Source organism: Nannobrachium achirus (assembly GCF_963921795.1).
Source record: "Nannobrachium achirus genome assembly, chromosome: 5".
Taxonomy (NCBI): domain Eukaryota; kingdom Metazoa; phylum Chordata; class Actinopteri; order Myctophiformes; family Myctophidae; genus Nannobrachium; species Nannobrachium achirus.
The window spans coordinates 6,537,872-6,556,945 of record NC_137814.1 but is presented as its reverse complement, the minus strand read 5'-3'; the positions used below and the strand labels follow the sequence as shown (position 1 = coordinate 6,556,945).

The 19,074-nt window shown below is 43.6% G+C and overlaps 1 protein-coding gene across 1 annotated transcript in view; it reads right to left on the bottom strand.

Annotated features, from left to right (window-relative positions):
- Positions 1–19,074, bottom strand: part of dnah9 (dynein, axonemal, heavy chain 9) — a gene marked incomplete at both ends in the record, with an annotated part of 122,590 nt that overhangs the window by 84,777 nt on the left and 18,739 nt on the right. Inside the window, 11 exons of the mRNA XM_080725498.1 lie at positions 1,222–1,354; positions 2,205–2,360; positions 2,677–2,836; positions 4,458–4,601; positions 6,300–6,466; positions 9,933–10,155; positions 11,096–11,257; positions 14,789–15,054; positions 16,725–16,924; positions 17,506–17,641; positions 18,799–19,043. Of these exons, the coding sequence (XP_080581624.1) occupies positions 1,222–1,354; positions 2,205–2,360; positions 2,677–2,836; positions 4,458–4,601; positions 6,300–6,466; positions 9,933–10,155; positions 11,096–11,257; positions 14,789–15,054; positions 16,725–16,924; positions 17,506–17,641; positions 18,799–19,043 (1,992 nt within the window). The remainder of the gene's footprint in view (positions 1–1,221; positions 1,355–2,204; positions 2,361–2,676; positions 2,837–4,457; positions 4,602–6,299; positions 6,467–9,932; positions 10,156–11,095; positions 11,258–14,788; positions 15,055–16,724; positions 16,925–17,505; positions 17,642–18,798; positions 19,044–19,074) is intronic.

The following is a 19,074-nucleotide window of genomic DNA, read 5'->3' as shown; positions in this document are numbered from 1 at the left end:
AGTTCATAGTGAAGTGTATGTTGTTAAGCTAGTGCTACCTGTCCACGTAGAGTGCAGTTCATAGTATAGTGTATGTTGTTAAGCTAGTGCTACCTGTCCATGTAGAGTGCAGTTCATAGTATAGTGTATGTTGTTAAGCTAGTGCTACCTGTCCATGTAGAGTGCAGTTCATAGTATAGTGTATGTTGTTAAGCTAGTGCTACCTGTCCATGTAGAGTGCAGTTCATAGTATAGTGTATGTTGTTAAGCTAGTGCTACCTGTCCATGTAGAGTGCAGTTCATAGTATAGTGTATGTTGTTAAGCTAGTGCTACCTGTCCATGTAGAGTGCAGTTCATAGAGTGTATATTGTTAAGCTAGTGCTACCTGTCCACGTAGAGTGCAGTTCATAATGAAGTGTAGTGTATGTTGTTAAGCTAGTGCTACCAACCTGTCCATGTAGAGTGCAGTTCATAGTATAGTGTATGTTGTTAAGCTAGTGCTACCAACCTGTCCACGTAGAGTTCAGTTCATAGTATAGTGTATGTTGTTAAGCTAGTGCTACCTGTCCACGTAGAGTTCAGTTCATAGTATAGTGTATGTTGTTAAGCTAGTGCGACCTGTCCATGTAGAGTGCAGTTCATAGTATAGTGTATGTTGTTAAGCTAGTGCTACCTGTCCATGTAGAGTGCAGTTCATAGTATAGTGTATGTTGTTAAGCTAGTGCTACCTGTCCATGTAGAGTGCAGTTCATAGAGTGTATATTGTTAAGCTAGTGCTACCTGTCCACGTAGAGTGCAGTTCATAATGAAGTGTAGTGTATGTTGTTAAGCTAGTGCTACCAACCTGTCCATGTAGAGTGCAGTTCATAGTATAGTGTATGTTGTTAAGCTAGTGCTACCAACCTGTCCACGTAGAGTTCAGTTCATAGTATAGTGTATGTTGTTAAGCTAGTGCTACCTGTCCACGTAGAGTTCAGTTCATAGTATAGTGTATGTTGTTAAGCTAGTGCTACCTGTCCATGTAGAGTGCAGTTCATAGTATAGTGTATGTTGTTAAGCTAGTGCTACCTGTCCACGTAGAGTTCAGTTCATAGTATAGTGTATGTTGTTAAGCTAGTGCTACCAACCTGTCCATGTAGAGTGCAGTTCATAGTATAGTGTATGTTGTTAAGCTAGTGCTACCTGTCCACGTAGAGTTCAGTTCATAGTATAGTGTATGTTGTTAAGCTAGTGCTACCAACCTGTCCACGTAGAGTTCAGTTCAGACAGGACTCTCTCCATGCTCATCTCTTTAACAGCCTTGTCCACGATGCCTCTCACCTCGTCCTCGAAGCAGTGCAGGTTGAGCTGCAGCAGGTCAGCCAGAGTGGTGTCCTGTTAGGAAACAACACCTTTAATGTAATGTTATCATGTTCAGAGAACAACACCAGTAAGACTCCCTAATCGGGAGATAAGCGACCGCCAGGTCGCAGCGTGATTTTAGGCCAAAATGTGTAGGAGCAGTGTCCAAAAATGTGTTTGAAAAAATCTGCCTGATGGTGGCGCTATATGGGACAGATCCATGTTGATGAGATGTGTGTAGACATACTGTGTACCGATTTGCGTGATTTTAGGGCAAAATCTGTAGGAGTAGTGTCCAAAAATGTGTTTTAAAAAATCGGCCTGAAGGTGGCGCTAAATGGGACAGATCCATGTTGATGACATGAGTGTAGACATACTGTGTAGCGATTTGCGTGATTTTAGGGCAAAATCTGTAGGAGTAGTGTCCAAAAATGTGTTTTAAAAAATCGGCCTGAAGGTGGCACTAAATGGGACAGATCCATGTTGATGAGATGATTGTAGACATAATGTGTACCAATTTGCGTGATTTTAGGGCAAAAATTGTAGGAGCAGTGTCCAAAAATGTGTTAAGCTTTACTTTCCCTACAATCTATCTACAGTATATTATAGATACATTGTAGGGAAATGCTGTAGTGTAGTTTATAGATTCTATAAAAAATAGCATGCCTTTTATTTCCCTACAATCTACAGTATATACTATCTGTATGCTATCTACACATTGCGATTGCCAAGATGTACTCAGTTTTTGGACTTAGGTAAACCAGCAATACCACCGTGTATACAGTATAGTATAGCAGTAATAGTAGACCTGGTCCATGGTGAAGTGGACTCTGGTATCATGGTTAATAGATACATATATAGTATAGTAGTAGTAGTAGTAGACCTGGTCCATGGTGAAGTGGACTCCGGTAGCAGCCATCAGCTCATGCCAGTGTCGGTCCCGTATGGCCGGGTTCTGGAGTTCAGCCACGGCCCGCAGAGAAGTCAGGAGGTTCTTCACCATGCTGTCCAGGCCGGTGAAGGCATCCCATCCTCTCACCTGTTTATACACAGAACCATGTTAAATAAAGTCCTATATACTATCTGTGCACATGAAAACAAGTAATTAGGAGGACATTACGAGTCACCAGAATCAAGGACGGGTGTTTTTGCTGAATCTATCATGATTAAAATGGAGTTTGAAGTCAATGGTTTGTATAGGAAGGAGGCGTGTCTGATAAAAATGAATATCACATATCTAAATACTGAATTGAGCAACTTGAAAACTGTCTGGGGTGTTGTCCTGAGTAGATGATAAAATTACAATGTTTTTTAAGGTTGGTTCTTACTTCCTTATCAAAGGTTAAGGTTCTTACTTCCTTATCCAAGGCCCGGATGTCCTTGGCAAAGCGTTTGACCTCCAGCTCCATGTCCTCCACGTTGATGTGTCTCCACAAGGTTCTGTTCCAGCAGGAGACGGAGGACCTCACCACACTGATCATGTCCCACAGGTCCTTCAGGAGGACCGCTTCACGCCTGTACACACAACCAGCGGCGTCACAACCTCACCACACTGATCATGTCCCACAGGTCCTTCAGGAGGACCGCTTCACGCCTGCACACACAACCACTGATCATGTCCCACAGGTCCTTCAGGAGGACCGCCTCATGCCTGTACACACAACCAGCGGCGTCACAACCTCACCACACTGATCATGTCCCACAGGTCCTTCAGGAGGACCGCTTCACGCCTGCACACACAACCACTGATCATGTCCCACAGGTCCTTCAGGAGGACCGCTTCACGCCTGCACACAACACATGCTGCGTTCACACACTGGCAGATACAACACACACCACTGACCTTCATGCTGCGTTCACACACTGGCAGATACAACACACACCACTGACCTCCATGCTGCGTTCACACACTGGCAGATACACAACACACCACTGACCTTCATGCTGCCTTCACACACTGGCAGATACAAAACATACAAAGCTACACCGCACATGTGTAGCTCTGTATCTTTGTAGCTGAAGTCTTCTATTGAAATGAATAGTAGCCTGCATCTTTCTATCTGTCGGTGTTAACGCAGAATTAATGTCGCCTATCTATCTAATAAAGGTATCTAATTATCTATCCATCTAAAACGGAAGCCAGTCGAACAGCGTCAGGAATCAAGAAAACTACTCCTTGTAGTCAGAACTGCGGATTCAATCCCAATGTAACACTGTAATCTGAAGACAAATTTCTTCAGACTACATCACCTGTTCAGACTATTCTACCACAAATGTTGGATGTTATTTAGATAGCACGTTGTTTAGATGGATGCTAGGCTCATTGTTTACATGGTATCCTAATGGTTTCAGATGTACATAATGTTATGTAGTTAGCATGTTGTTTTGACAGATGCTTGGTTCATTGTTGACCTGGTATCACATGTATGGAATGTTATGCAGGTAGCATGTTGTTTATGGGCAGATGCTAGGTTCATTGTTTAGTTTCCCCTACTATTTATCTTGCTGTCTGTCTGCTGGATACGAGTGTCTGCTAAATGTTTAAATTGTAATCCTAATGAACTCATACTGTCTCACACTGGTATGGACTATTTAGCTTGAATGTTTGGCACAGGTTGATGGTGGCATCTGATCTCACATCCACTGGGAGGTCAGTAAATGATGGAGAGACTCAAGCCTCTATCAGAGTCCAAGGTGAAGAGCTATCCACCGCAAATTTTAGGTGGAATGCTTTCCACCTCAAGTCAGAAAATAAGTGACGGCCATCATAGTCAGTCACAGTGAAGTCCTATTCACCGTGACTGACTGGTCTAGATCGACCAATCAGTGAATGGGGTGAAGAGCCTATCTGTCTGAAAGTAAAAACAGAGAGATGTGTCGGGACTCGCGGTGGAAAGCTCTTCACCGTGAGGAATGACGTAGCGTTGTAGTTTTATGACTCAAAAAGACTACACCGCGGTGGATAGCTCTTCACCGTGGTACAGACTCTGATAGGGGACGGTCTCTGGGACGGTGACCTCTGACCTCACCTGCACTGTCTCAGCTGTCTGTAGTCCGGGACGGTGACCTGTGACCTGTGACCTCACCTGCACTGTCTCAGCTGTCTGTAGTCTGGGACGGTGACCTGTGACCTCACCTGCACTGTCTCAGCTGTCTGTAATCAGGGACGGTGACCTCAAACAGGCTGCCACTGTCCACCAGGGAGGACATGACGCTCAGCCTGTCCTGGATCTGCTGCTGGGACGCATCCAGCGTCTGGTAGGCCCTGTCACAGTCCAACCTGGAAACACACAGATTAACCCATTCAGAACGGGTACACATTTTGTGTATCATTATTTTATGCTTTAACTATTGAAAAATAGCAGATATACAAGCTCACAGCGCGGCACCGAGTGCCGCGCTGCGAGCTTGTAGATCTGCTATTTTTGAAAAGTCGTGAAAATTTGAATTTTGACCCGATTCTATAAGTGTCTTTTGAAAGGATAAATGGGACAGCACCATGTTGATGACATGACTTTAGAAATACTGTGTGCCTTTTTGCATGATTTTAGGGTAAAATCTGTAGGAGAAGTGTCCAAAAATGTGTTTTGCAAAGATCGGCCTGATGGTGGCGCTCGAAGAGGGCCATGTGAGAAATCAGGGGTGGGGGTTGTGATTTGTCATCCAAGGAGTGTGTGTGCAAGGTTTGGCATGGATAGGGGCAACGGTGCCGGAGATAAGAGTAGGGGGGGACTGACTGACGGACGGAGGGAGGGATAGTCGTGGAGGTTTTGATAGTAACTGCAACCTGACGGTCGCAATAAAAACTCTGTCACAGTCCAACCTGGGACCACATTAAGGGGTGTCTACCTGAAAAGGGCGTGTCTACCTGAACGGGGCGTGTCTACCTGAAAGGGCATGTCTACCTGAAAGGGGCGTGTCTAGGGTTGCCAACTCCCAGAGTTTCAAATACGGGACACTTTCTAAGGAAACATGCGCCGCCAAAGGCGGCGCCGAAAAATCGCATATTTTCGGTTATAAAGTTGGCTAAAACGGGCATTTTCCGATATTAAATCATATTTTTCCTTTCACAATATTAATTCGGGTGTCTTTGGGCCGAAAAATCGGATATTTTCGGTTATAAAGTTGGCTAAAATGGGTATTTTCCTCTATTAAATCATATGTTTCCTTTCACAATATTAATTCGGGTGTCTCTCAATTTTCCAAAACATATCGCCTAAGTCTACCTGGTCCTTATGTGCCCACTCTCTGGTAGGCTACCCAACACTAGTTTAATCATATTGGCATACAGCAATAACCATTAGGTTTTAAAAACAAAATCAACGCATGCTTATGTTATTTCACATACCAGCCTGTCTGGGGTCGCTTTAGTTGGCAGACAAGATTACTGTAGTGTTCCCAGGAATACCAATATCCATGGCTTATTTTCTGTTGCTTGCCTGCTTTTTCACCTTTTTGTTTAGCCTATCACCTATCATGGATTCATGTCTAATATGTTTGTACACAATCTTCTGTCACACGTTTTTTTAAGACATTAAACAATGTTCTGAGCCGAGCACTGTCGTATGGTCGCTCGCACGCACTCGTTTCGTCTCTCGCAGGCAACTTGTGGAGTGAACCTACAGCCCATGCTTGGGAAGGGAGTGTGTAGGGGGCGGAGACTGTGTCTTAGCAACACTCAGAGCCGTATGTTAATAAGCCAATCAGCTGCTTACAAACAGCGCAGCGCCTCTCACAGCAATGGGATGCAGCACTTATCGTCTCAGAGGAGAGCAGAGTGGAAGTGGAAGCTCTCTGACAGGCAGAATCGCTGTCATTTCTCAATTAAATCATCCCGTCATTCATATTTATCCCCCAACCTTAAAATACGGGACAAAGAGCGTCCCGTTTCAGTTCAATACGGGACACGTCTTTTAGTTTCCAAAAAAGGGACGATCCCGTATTTTACGGGACGGTTGGTAACCCTAGGCGTGTCTACCTGAAGGGGGCGTGTTTCCTGAAGTGCTCTCTGAAGGTGTGCTGCTCCACGTCAAACGAGGCGCACTTCCTCCGCAGGCTGGCCACCTCGCTCGCCTTCAGCGGCGCCACCTGCTGTTTGACCGACACCGCTTGCTTCTTCACGTTGGTCCACTTCTCTGGCAGCTCCTAGAGAGAGAGAGAGAGAGAGAGAGAGGAAGAGAGAGAGAGAGAGAGAGAGAGAGAGAGAGAGAGAGAGAGAGAGAGAGAGAGAGAGAGAGAGAGAGAGGAGAGGAAGAGGGAGAGAGAGAGAGAGAGAGAGAGAGAGAGAGAGAGAGAGAGAGAGAGAGAGAGAGAGAGAGAGAGAGAGAGAGGAAGAGGGAGAGGAAGAGGGAGAGAGAGAGAGAGAGAGAGAGAGAGAGAGAGAGAGAGAGAGAGAGAGAGAGAGAGGAAGAGGAAGAGGGAGAGGAAGAGGGAGAGAGAGAGAGGGAGGGAGGGAGAGGGTGAGACACAGATTGAGTAGAAGGAAAGTCTTCCTAGGGCCGTCACGATTATGACATTTTACATGACGATTAATTTTGAGTACCTGAGACGAATAACAGCATAAGTCCATATTTGATTTTTTTTATATATATATATATATGTGACCGAACACAGCTGAGGGCTAGTCATTGAAGTTTTTTTTTTTTCATTTTCATTTTTTCATTTCATTTGAAAGCTGGGAATCATAGCTACAAAATGATATATTGGTTGTGAAGATTGACCCAACAGTTTTGTAGATATAGCTTATAGAGTTATGCCATGCAGAAATACTAGATCTGAGAAATTCAGCCTTTTAGATAAAATGTAAACTGCAAAATGTGAGGTTTCTCTTCACATTAATTTAAAAAAGTCTTATTTACATGCAGAGTTAAAGGAAGGGTAACAGAATGGGCTCTACTTTGTCTCCAATTAATTGTGATATAATTGTGAAAATATTTGCCAATGCAACTATACCCTGAAAGGGTTAATATTCAGAGCTGTAGGGAGAAGGCGGTCTCAACTCCCGAGGCACCGCCCAGCCGCCTCGGAAAGTGACGAGCAGAAACAGCGTGTCACTTGAGGAATGTTGGTCACGTGACCCAATGGAAGTCGGTGGAGAATTGGCCGTGGGAATTACGATATATATATCCTAATAATACTGTAAATACATAACTTTGTCAGCGACGGTGACCAACGATATGTATGCTATCACACGTTGTGTCATGTTTTGTAATTGTCCTGACTGATTTCGCTGTATTCATGCTGAAGCACAGCTCGCACGAGTCAAAGACTTTCTACAGTCGCGAGGGGCGGGTCTTGACTTCGCTCCAGGCTTTGTGGACAGCGGCTGCTGTTCGCTGTTCATGCCGCGATGAGAGGTTCATGTGTGGGATGAACAAGCCATTGTGACTCGGTGATTTTTATGGAGCTTTTCTTTCCCGGGCCGTTCCTGGGACAAATCATCATGACAAAATAAGATAAATAGGGGACAGCCGGACAGGGCGACTATTTGTGAGGATAAGTTAATAATAATTAGAAGATAGATTTAAAATAAAACATTAAACCAAGCACTTTGACCGAGGCTTGCGCTCGCATCTAGGCTCGCATCTACGCACGTGACTCGTGTGTAAAGTAACTAAGTAGCCAACATTTACTCAAGTACAAAACCAAGCACTTTGACCGAGGCTTGTCATCATTGTGAGTGGATGAGAGCCGCTCGCCCGCTCGCATCTACGTGCAGCCTGCTAGTGAGTCGAGTGTAAAGTAACTAAGTAGCCTACATTTACTCAAGTATTGATGTACTTTGAGGCGGAGATAGCCGCGACCAGCTCTTCTTCTAATCGGCTCGCCTGCAGTCGGTATCTAAGTAGGCTACATTTACTCAGATACTGTACTTAAGTAGGGCCCTACAATTTTGAGGTATTTTTACTTTACTGGAGTGTTTTACATTTTCAGTACTTTTATTTCTACTCCACTTCATCTCAAAATAAATCATTGTAGGCTACTTTTACTCCACTGCAGTTATTTAAAAAAAGTTATTAAAAAGACTTTGTTTAATTATTATTACAAACCATTCATTAATCACTATATATACATCGGCCATTTGAAATTAGCCGATCTACAAGCTCACAGTGCGTGACGGACATTTTCTTGTAACGGTTTATTTCTACATTGTAGTATCGATACTTTTACTTGTTGATACTTTTACTTGAGTACAAAATATGAGTACTTCTTCCACCGCTGCGCTGTCAGTCCGTGCAGCCGTGCTGACAAGGAAACGGCGGGGGGGGGGGGGGCAGAAATGGGCGTGTCCAGCTTGCATTTCACCGAGACAAGAGGGCAAGAGAGATTCTCTTGTTTTCGTCATTTTCACGCGACAACTTTATTTCCGAAGTTATTTCCCAAAATGGCCACAGTTGGTCTTATTAATTTATAAACCTCAAATGTAACTATGTATTCCCAAACTAATATGACTCAAATATATGTAAAAAATACTTAGGGGGACCTTTAGAGACATGTGTCAACAGTTTTACAAGGCAAATTTCATGGTGCCTACACTTTAAGCTCTGGCGTTTAAGTGAAATGTAGCCTGATATTTATGAAATGCTTTTGTGGCTTTATCACATTAAAAAAAGAAAAGAAAAAAAAAAGTAATGTCAGGGCTGGTCTAAAGCTGTGCTTTCCGAAATGACTGCCCCTCTGCTATGCTGGGACACATATTGTTGGATTTACCAGACTGTAAACCACAAACTAGGCATTATTAATCTGTTAAATTGTTAATGCAATCCCCCCTCATTTTGTTTAATTGTCTGTTTTAAGGTTATCTGCTCCCTTTGTCTGCTGAATATTGCTTGTACGGACTTAGACTGTTGTTCCACAAACTGCTGGAGATATACTGTTTTTCCACTTTCCATAAGTATTATGTCTTATAATTCCTAATATGAGTTAAGTAAAAAAATAATCTAACTCAACAAAATGAGGGGGGAGTGCATTAAGAAAGTCTGGTAAATCAAAAGAAAAAAAAAGATCTTTATCCAGAATTTTTACTGTTATTTCTCTCAGGTACTCATCAGTCAAATAATTGTGATTAACAATTTAATTGTGTTTTTGTCGTTGACAATTACATTTCTGTTTGACTTGTATGCTTTGAAGTTGCACCTAAATAACCTAAATATACAAAAAAATTACTGACATATTTGACAACTTTATACTTAAAAAGAAACGCGTCACATCGCAACATGGAAACGATTATGTCAAGCCTTACAACCCGGATAAAAAAAAATCAAACCTTCGTTCGAAGTGGAGCCGTGAAATTGAGCACTTCCAGATCTATGTTTTTGATTCTATGTGTTCCCCCCTGTGTGTGTGTGTGCGTGTGTGTGCCTGGCCTGAAAACAGCGCCCCTCCCTTAACATGTGTGGTCATAAAAGGTACTGTTCGAACTCAACGGGACATGCCTGAAAACAGCGCCCCTCCCTTAACATGTGTGGTCATAAAAGGTACTGTTCGAACTCAACGGGACATTTCTCACTGGTGAGACAGGACACACAAAGCCACTCAGAGGGAGACCATGGGCTCCGCCCACGGCTCCAAAAAAGTTTACAAAAGAGGTTCACTAGATTTAAGTCCTCACCTCCAGTTGCCTGTAGACCGTGTCAGGCAGCTCCTGCTCGTATGTCTTCAGCAGAGCGATGGTTTGCTGGAGAGGCTCAAACATGGCGTCCGTGGTGCTCTGCCTGTCCTTGGCGGCCAGCAGGTGGCCCATCACCCCCACCAGGCCAGCGTAGTCGCCCTCCTCCACCGGGACGTCCAGACCCTGCTCAGCTGACCTGATGAAGGCCTCCAGATCTGACAGACTGGGAGGGGAGATGGACAGTGGTGAAGAAAAAAAAAAAAAAAAAAACTTGAGTAAAAGCTGTTTTCGGTGCGTGATACAGCATTGAACTAAGCATAATTAAAGGGGTCCCCACCATGAATTATTTCTTGTTTTTTGGTCTTCCCAGTGTCTTTTCCAGCCACCCCAAACCCCATTCATTAACTCTAAGCCTTGCCTTTCATTTCAGTGGTTTTCTGAAATGGGCGTGTTTGAACGGTACTCTTTTGAAATTGGCCCTTTGCTTATGTCACAGGGGGCTCATTTCCTATTGGGCCCCCTCGAGAAGGGGGCGGTACTTTTTGGGAGGCTATATTCTATTGAGACTGTACTGTATATATGAGGTGGAACCATGAGGTAAAGTGGTACTAAAATTGGAACGATAGAGAGAAGATTACGATTGACTCTACATGGTTCTCATTGTGGTTCTCAATATTCTCTGTATCGTTCCAATTTTAGCCCAAAGACAGCGCCCCGTTGCCAACAAAGGGCATTTTGGTATTGCATCTCAAACGGCTTGGAATTAGAGACAGACAGAACATGAAATTTAAATAGCCGAGTAGTTGTTTAGGCTAAAACCTGTATAAAACCATATTATGGACCAATATTTATATAAAATATATATTTTGAAAAGCATGGTGGGGCCCATTTAAGTGAATACTGGAGATGTGACGTACGGCATATACACAGAGAAGGCAATTCTTTCAAGACAAGATGCTGCATTCAAGTTCAGGAGAGTTTGGACAAGGCAATTCTCTTGAACGCTGCCTTCAGGTATGGCATGGAAAGAGGAGGCATTTGCATTTCTTTCACCATAGTAAAAACTGCATTCATGGTCTATAGAGGGCACTTTTTACAGACGGATAAAAGGGCAGGGGCTCAAGCCCCCTTTGATGTCTACGTGTGCACGTGGCTGACTGTACCTGTTGGTGACGTGGTCCACCAGGTGCTGTTTGAACATGAAGCTCCACCTCCTGACGGTGTTGAGCAGGGAGCTCTTCAAGGCCCGGCCGTCCACCCTCATCCACCCTCCCAGCACCTGCACCACCTCCACAGCCTGGACCTCCTCCAGGATGCGCTCGTACCTGCAACCATCAACCATAGCATACATAAACCATAGACCATGAACCATCAACCATAGCATACATAAACCATAGACCATGAACCATCAACCATAGCATACATAAACCATAGACCATGAACCATCAACCATAGCATACATAAACCATAGACCATGAACCATCAACCATAGCATACATAAACCATAGACCATAAACCATCAACCATAGCATACATAAACCATAGACCATGAATCATCAACCATAGCATACATAAACCATAGACCTGGAACCATCAACCATAGCATACATAAACCATAGACCATAAACCATCAACCATAGCATCTAAACCATAGACCATAAACCATCAACCATAGCATACATAAACCATAGACCATGAACCATCAACCATAGCATCTAAACCATAGACCATAAACCATCAACCATAGCATACATAAACCATAGACCATAAACCATCAACCATAGCATCTAAACCATAGACCATAAACCATCAACCATAGCATACATAAACCATAGACCATGAACCATCAACCATAGCATACATAAACCATAGACCTGGAACCATCAACCATAGCATACATAAACCATAGACCATAAACCATCAACCATAGCATACATAAACCATAGACCATGAACCATCAACCATAGCATACATAAACCATAGACCATAAACCATCAACCATGGCATACATAAACCATAGACCATAAACCATCAACCATAGCATACATAAACCATAGACCATGAACCATGAACCATAGCATACATAAACCATAGACCATAAACCATCAACCATAGCATACATAAACCACAGACCATAAACCATCAACCATAGCATACATAAACCATAGACCATGAACCATCAACCATAGCATACATAAACCATAGACCATGAACCATCAACCATAGCATACATAAACCATAGACCATGAACCATCAACCATAGCATACATAAACCATAGACCATGAACCATCAACCATAGCATACACAAACCATAGACCATGAACCATCAACCATAGCATACACAAACCATAGACCATGAACCATCAACCATAGCATACACAAACCATAGACCATGAACCATCAACCATAGCATACACAAACCATAGACCATGAACCATCAACCATAGCATCTAAACCATAGACCATAAACCATCAACCATAGCATCTAAACCATAGACCATGAACCATCAACCATAGCATACATAAACCATAGACCATAAACCATCAACCATAGCATCTAAACCATAGACCATAAACCATCAACCATAGCATCTAAACCATAGACCATAAACCATCAACCATAGCATCTAAACCATAGACCATGAACCATCAACCATAGCATCTAAACCATAGACCATAAACCATCAACCATAGCATCTAAACCATAGACCATATAAACCATCAACCATAGCATCTAAACCATAGACCATAAACCATCAACCATAGCATCTAAACCATAGACCATAAACCATCAACCATAGCATCTAAACCATAGACCATGAACCATCAACCATAGCATCTAAACCATAGACCATAAACCATCAACCATAGCATCTAAACCATAGACCATAAAACCATCAACCATAGCATCTAAACCATAGACCATAAACCATCAACCATAGCATACATAAACCATAGACCATAAACCATCAACCATAGCATCTAAACCATAGACCATAAACCATCAACCATAGCATCTAAACCATAGACCATGAACCATCAACCATAGCATCTAAACCATAGACCATAAACCATCAACCATAGCATCTAAACCATAGACCATAAACCATCAACCATAGCATCTAAACCATAGACCATGAACCATCAACCATAGCATCTAAACCATAGACCATAAACCATCAACCATAGCATCTAAACCATAGACCATAAACCATCAACCATAGCATCTAAACCATAGACCATAAACCATCAACCATAGCATCTAAACCATAGACCATAAACCATCAACCATAGCATCTAAACCATAGACCATAAACCATCAACCATAGCATACATAAACCATAGACCATAAACCATCAACCATAGCATACATAAACCATAGACCATGAACCATCAACCATAGCATCTAAACCAGGGGTTTTCAAAGTGGGTGATGGGGCACCCTGGGTTGCCGTGATGCCAGTCCAGGGGTGCCGTGAGATAATTTTATAATATGTAACCGAACACAGCTGAGGGCTAGTCATTGAAAAAATTTTCATTTTCATTTTTTCATTTTATTTGAAAGCTGGGAATCATAGCTACAAAATGATATATTGGTTGTGAAGATTAACCCAACAGTTTTGTAGATATAGCTTATAGAATTATGCCATGCAGAAGTACTAGATCTGAGAAATTCAGCCTTTTAGATGAAATGTAACCTGCAAAATGTGAGGTTTCTCTTCACATTAGTTAAAAAAAGTCTTATTTACATGCAGAGTTAAGCTCTGGCGTTTAAGTGAAATGTAGCCTGATATTTATGAAATGCTTTTGTGGCTTTATCACATTTTAGAAGTAATTTCAGGGCTGGTCTAAAGCTGTGCTTTCCGAAATGACTGCCCCTCTGCTATGCTGGGACACATACAGTATTTGGAATTCATCAATATCACTTCACTATGCTTAGTAAAACACACCTGATTTGCACTGTACTTGAGTTCTTGTTCCATCTACGACAACTCTCTTCACCAAAAATAGCCGATCTACAAGCTCACAACGCGTCACGTTGTGACACGTTGTGAGCTTGTAGATCTGCTATTTTTGGTGAACCTTCCCCCCAGAATAGGCATGGTGGGGTTCACGTGGTTAAACGTCAAGCATGACTTTATTTTCAGTCAGTTCTGATGGAAACGGATATTCCTCCAATGGATGTAAGATTCTAAAAATGAACAGTGTAATTCCGTGGATGAACAAGATATTTACAGGGGTGCCCTTAGTCCAAAAAAGGTTTGAAAACCCCTGATCTAAACCACAGACCATAAACATCATACCACTGGTTCTAAAGGACCACACATTGATGTTTTATTTGACCACGGATCCATATCTGAAAAGAGATTGGGCCAAGGATTATTAAATGCCTTTAAAAGACAACTTTGTTTTTTTTACGACAACGGTTCATATTTTAGATAGTCATTAGAGAAAAGAAAAGATGAGCGTTGAAATGTTTTCATTTACTATTTCCCAGGTTGGGGGCATGCATGCAAGTGGCTAAATATGTCCTTTTAGACACAATAAGCCCATTCCCAAGGTGCACCACAATCTTTCATGGGCAGATGTGACTTATGGGGTTTGGTGGAAATAGTAACAAAAAGATTTCCGGATTATTGTGTCTAAAAAGAGATATTTAGGCACTTGTATGTGCCCATGCCCCCCACCTACTGAAATCAAAATACTAAAATCGCTAAAACAATAGAAAGCAGTATGAAAACATTTAACACACATCTTTTCTTTACATTAATTACAATCTAAAATATGAACCCTTGTTGTAAAAAACAAAGTTGTCCTTTAATGTCTGTAATATCTTAATTTAAGCCCCGCCCACCTGTCCACTTGCTCCTTGAAGCAGTCCAGTGTGGGCGGGGCGGCCTCGGGAAGCCCGCCCTCGGCCTGAGCCTCCATCTCCTGATTGGTCAGAACGTGGCCGTAGGCCAGGAACTGCCGCATCACTTCCTGCCGGTCGTCCACGTACAGGAAGGCGTAGCGCTCCAGGGAGTTGCGGAACTCGCAGCACGACGCCATGACGACCTGCGCGCGGTCCAATAGGAGCGTCCGCATGTCCGCCAGGTCGGCCATGTCCTCCATGTCGGCCTATGGGGACGCAGGAGACTTTTGAAATGCATTTGAACAGGGCTGGATTAACACCTCAGAGGGCCCCTGGGCACTGAAGCGCCAAGGGCCCCCCGTGTGCGCGCAAAATGTTTTGTAGGCATATGTAGGCATGTAGGTCCAATATAACATCTGCAGCAGCAGTTGGCTCAGTGCGGTCCGGCGGAGTTTTAATCAGTTGACTTGACTTTCATGAAATATTGTACATTGTACTTAACACACAATCAGCACTTTTCAGCAGCATTCTCACATGATTTGTTTTAGGGGGTGGTGGACATCATTTATTATTATTCATTCTTTTGCCCTTGCCCTTGATACCCAGGGGCCCCTGGGCACGTGCCCAAAGTGCCCATATGGTAGATCCGGGCCTGCATTTGAAAGAATTTCACCCTCTTCTTTTACTTATGCAAATAGTGGCGTCAGTTCAGTACACAGGTTTCTACGGTTTCTTGGGCTGGATATGGCAGTCTGGAACGGTTGTTCAAGTGCAGCTAAACTTGGCATGTTAGTAAACGTGCCACAATTAACAATAATGCATTGTACCTGTGTAGCTGACCTGTGGAACCTGGGAATATACCATTCTGTCAAGATGGGGAGAATACAAGTGTGGACAATATAATTATATTATACCTTGTTAAAGTGACCATTTTTTTAAAGTTTTGCATTTGTAGTTATTTTGCTGTAATTTAACAACATAATAACCAGAACAGATAGACAAAGAGACATTCATGGATTTATATTTAAAAGTAACTTTTATTTTCCCCCCTGGACCCAGTGTATGTGTCTGCATATCTGCAACGTGCTGATTCCGACTCTTGATTCTGCCTCTGAAGGTCGGGGGTCTGTCAGAGCCTAGTCTAACCTAACGCGGACATTCTATGCTGCCCGGCGGATCTCGCCGGGTCCTCCGACGTCTCAAAATGACGTGGAGGGTGACATGACTCCTGCTGCTGTCTGCTTTGAGTAAATGAGGAAGTGATCCGCGGTGGAAAACGAGTGATAAATCATAGTGATTTTATCATTATAATGGATAAGCCCTAACAAACCAGTTCACATGAACAATACTGATGTAAAATAAGATATCTGAACAGCTACATTTATTTAATATACAATTAAAATGTCATGAACCAGCACAGTTATGGGGGGGCTTGCCCAGGCTTTATTTTTCTTCCGATCGCCAAAATAAGCCTGGGTTTCCGAGGCTAGTCAGAGCCTAACCTCGCGTCACCAGGCTTTCCTGGGAGAAAGCCTGGTATCGTTTACAACGGGCCTTTTGATCTGGTCTAGTCGGAAACCACAAGCAGAAGAAGCGGCGTTGCTTTGTTTTGGTTCCCCCCATTTGTTTCCCCAATCCCTATTAAAATGCTCGAGTAGCCTAGTGTAGTCTTGCCAGTCGCTACGAGTTGGACTAAAAGATGCATATACCAAACACATTTTCCAAAAGCAAAACTATGTTGCATCAAGGGTTTTATTAGGTAGGCCCTAAAAGTATGTCCTTGAGCTTGTTTTGTGTTGAAATTGCTTCCGGTTTGATAGTTCCGGCCAAAGTGTAGTCCTTTGAAGACTACAACATGACGTAAAGTGGTTTCCGCTCCCGACCGGATCAAACCCCGAAAAGTGAATGGATCCCAGGCTAGTCAGAGCCGCAGTACCTGGTAATGAGGGAAGGGGCAGTGCTGAGCCAGGCGCGGCACCAGGGAGGACATCCTGAACACATCGTCGAGCAGGCTCTCCAGGAGCGCGTAGAACCCGTCTCCTGCTCCCAGGTCCAGGGAGGGGCTGAACACCAGCTCTGGAGCCTTCAGCTCCAGCCTGGCTTCAAACAGGGGAGCCACGCCCACCGCCCTGTCATCTGGAGGTGGAAGGAGAGACCAGCATTATTTAGTATGAAGACTTGCAGCTCATGTCCGTCTGTCTGTCACACCTCATGCTCCAAATATGGCCAAGACACTTGGAAATTGACCACATGAGACTGATGTCCATATATGGGCATATTGTGCCCATATACACAGATGATGCCCAACCACACTAATACAATCCCTTTTATGCCCATATATGGAGATCCCTGACGTCATCATCATTAAGCCTCATGTGGTATATTATGTCACGTCAGACATCTATGATGTCAGATGCCCATATATGGACATATTGTGTCAATCTCATGTAGTCTACAGTATGACAGTCATCTCCATTTTCGTCAATTTCTTTTCCAACTTAAACATTCAACCAGGTCTGTGCATTTCTTGGGGGATCAAAGTTGATCCCATGCCAAAGCGCCAGCGTTCGCCCAGCTGTCTGCCGCGCCCATGTGCGTGACCTCGAGGTCGCTTCTCGCCCTTAGGGCGTCTTACTAGTTATACTCATATACCTGTCCGTCTGTCCGTCCGTCCGTCCGTCCGTCCGTCCGTCCGTCCGTCTGTCTGTCTGTCCTACCTGTGTTCTCCAGGAAGAATTTGAGGGAGGTCGTGATGGCGTTGAAGAATCCGTCCACCACCGTGTCGTCTATGTACTCCAGATATGCTCTCCACTCCTCAGAGGAGGCCTCCGCCCTCAACAGATCCAGGTTGCTCTGAGGACACAGCAACTGTCTGAGTACTGAGTATCTATCTGACTACATCTATATCTTCTTCTGAGTATCTACATACACATTTTCACTTTACTGCAATCTTTTAAAATATCACTACTTTCCTTCTACTCCACTACAACCATTTGAAAACTTTAGTTAGTAGTTACTATGTAGATTTTGATTAGGCGTTACGCGTTCACATGAAGTCAGTGAGGGCTTGGGGGCTGTTCCAATTGAAATGGCTAAGTCACTGAAGGCTTGGGCCAGCCCCTTTATGCGTCCTTTCTGAAAGTCAGTATCGACGCAGACTTTGCCAATGGAATTACCCACAGTTCATAGCGTTATCAGGGGAATCCTCCAAATGTCAATCATTTAAGTATGCAAATTAGTTGAATCGCAGTTAGAACGTCAACAAAGAGTAGTGCTTTCTCAAAGGGAGATGGAATGGAAGATATGTATTTAGTAACAAATAAGGGTACACATGATGAAAATTGAGTAAATACAGAATATGGAAATGAATAACATTACAACCCCTAATCTAAAAAGAAATTAAAAACTGACAGATTAACGTAAATATTATCCATCCATCCATCTTCAACCGCTTATCCGGAATCGGGTCGCGGGGGTAACAGTTCCAACTGAGACCTCCAGAATATTATAACAATCAATAAACAACAATCACAGCCTAGGCGTGGTCCCGCCAGCGGGCCCGCGGGCCGTATTTTGACAAACATTCACGTCTACACAAGCGTGTGTGTCACTTAGCCTACACTTACGAACTATATACCTAATTAAAGCTAAGATTCTTGTGATTACAACAACGCAAACCATTTGCTTGTAGCATCAAAACGCACGCTACAATCATCGCTGAAGTCCGACATACACAAACAAACAAAAAATCATAATGCTGCACTTACTCACGTCCAAAGGTGGATTCTAGTCCTCCAATATCATCTATTTCCACAACAATGATGATATTATTTAGGGGTAAGGTAAACATGATCCAATCCATTGATTGTATAAAGTTTAAACCATGTTTTCTGTCAAGAAACCACTGTACTCCTATATCCATGGGGGTGAACTACTCTTTTAAGTCAGTGAGGGTGCAGGGCTTGAGGGCTTATAGGGCGTACATGGTAATCGGGCCATCGTAAACCAACCTTTAGCAGGAAGTGCATCTTGTGTCCGGCGGTGGTGACCAGCGAGTAGAACCGGTCCCTCCGGTCGTCCCGCTCCTCCAGGGCCAGCAGGCCGTCCCGCTTGGCCTCCCGGCGCTGGTAGAGCGGCCCGGAGGCCCAGGACCTCATGGAGACCAGGATCTCCTCCACGTTGTCCCGGGACCGCTGGAGGCGCGACTCCAGCTCACACACCAGGTCACGCACCTCCTGGATGTACGCCCACACACCTGGAGAGCAGGGGCGTGCAGAGCACGTTAG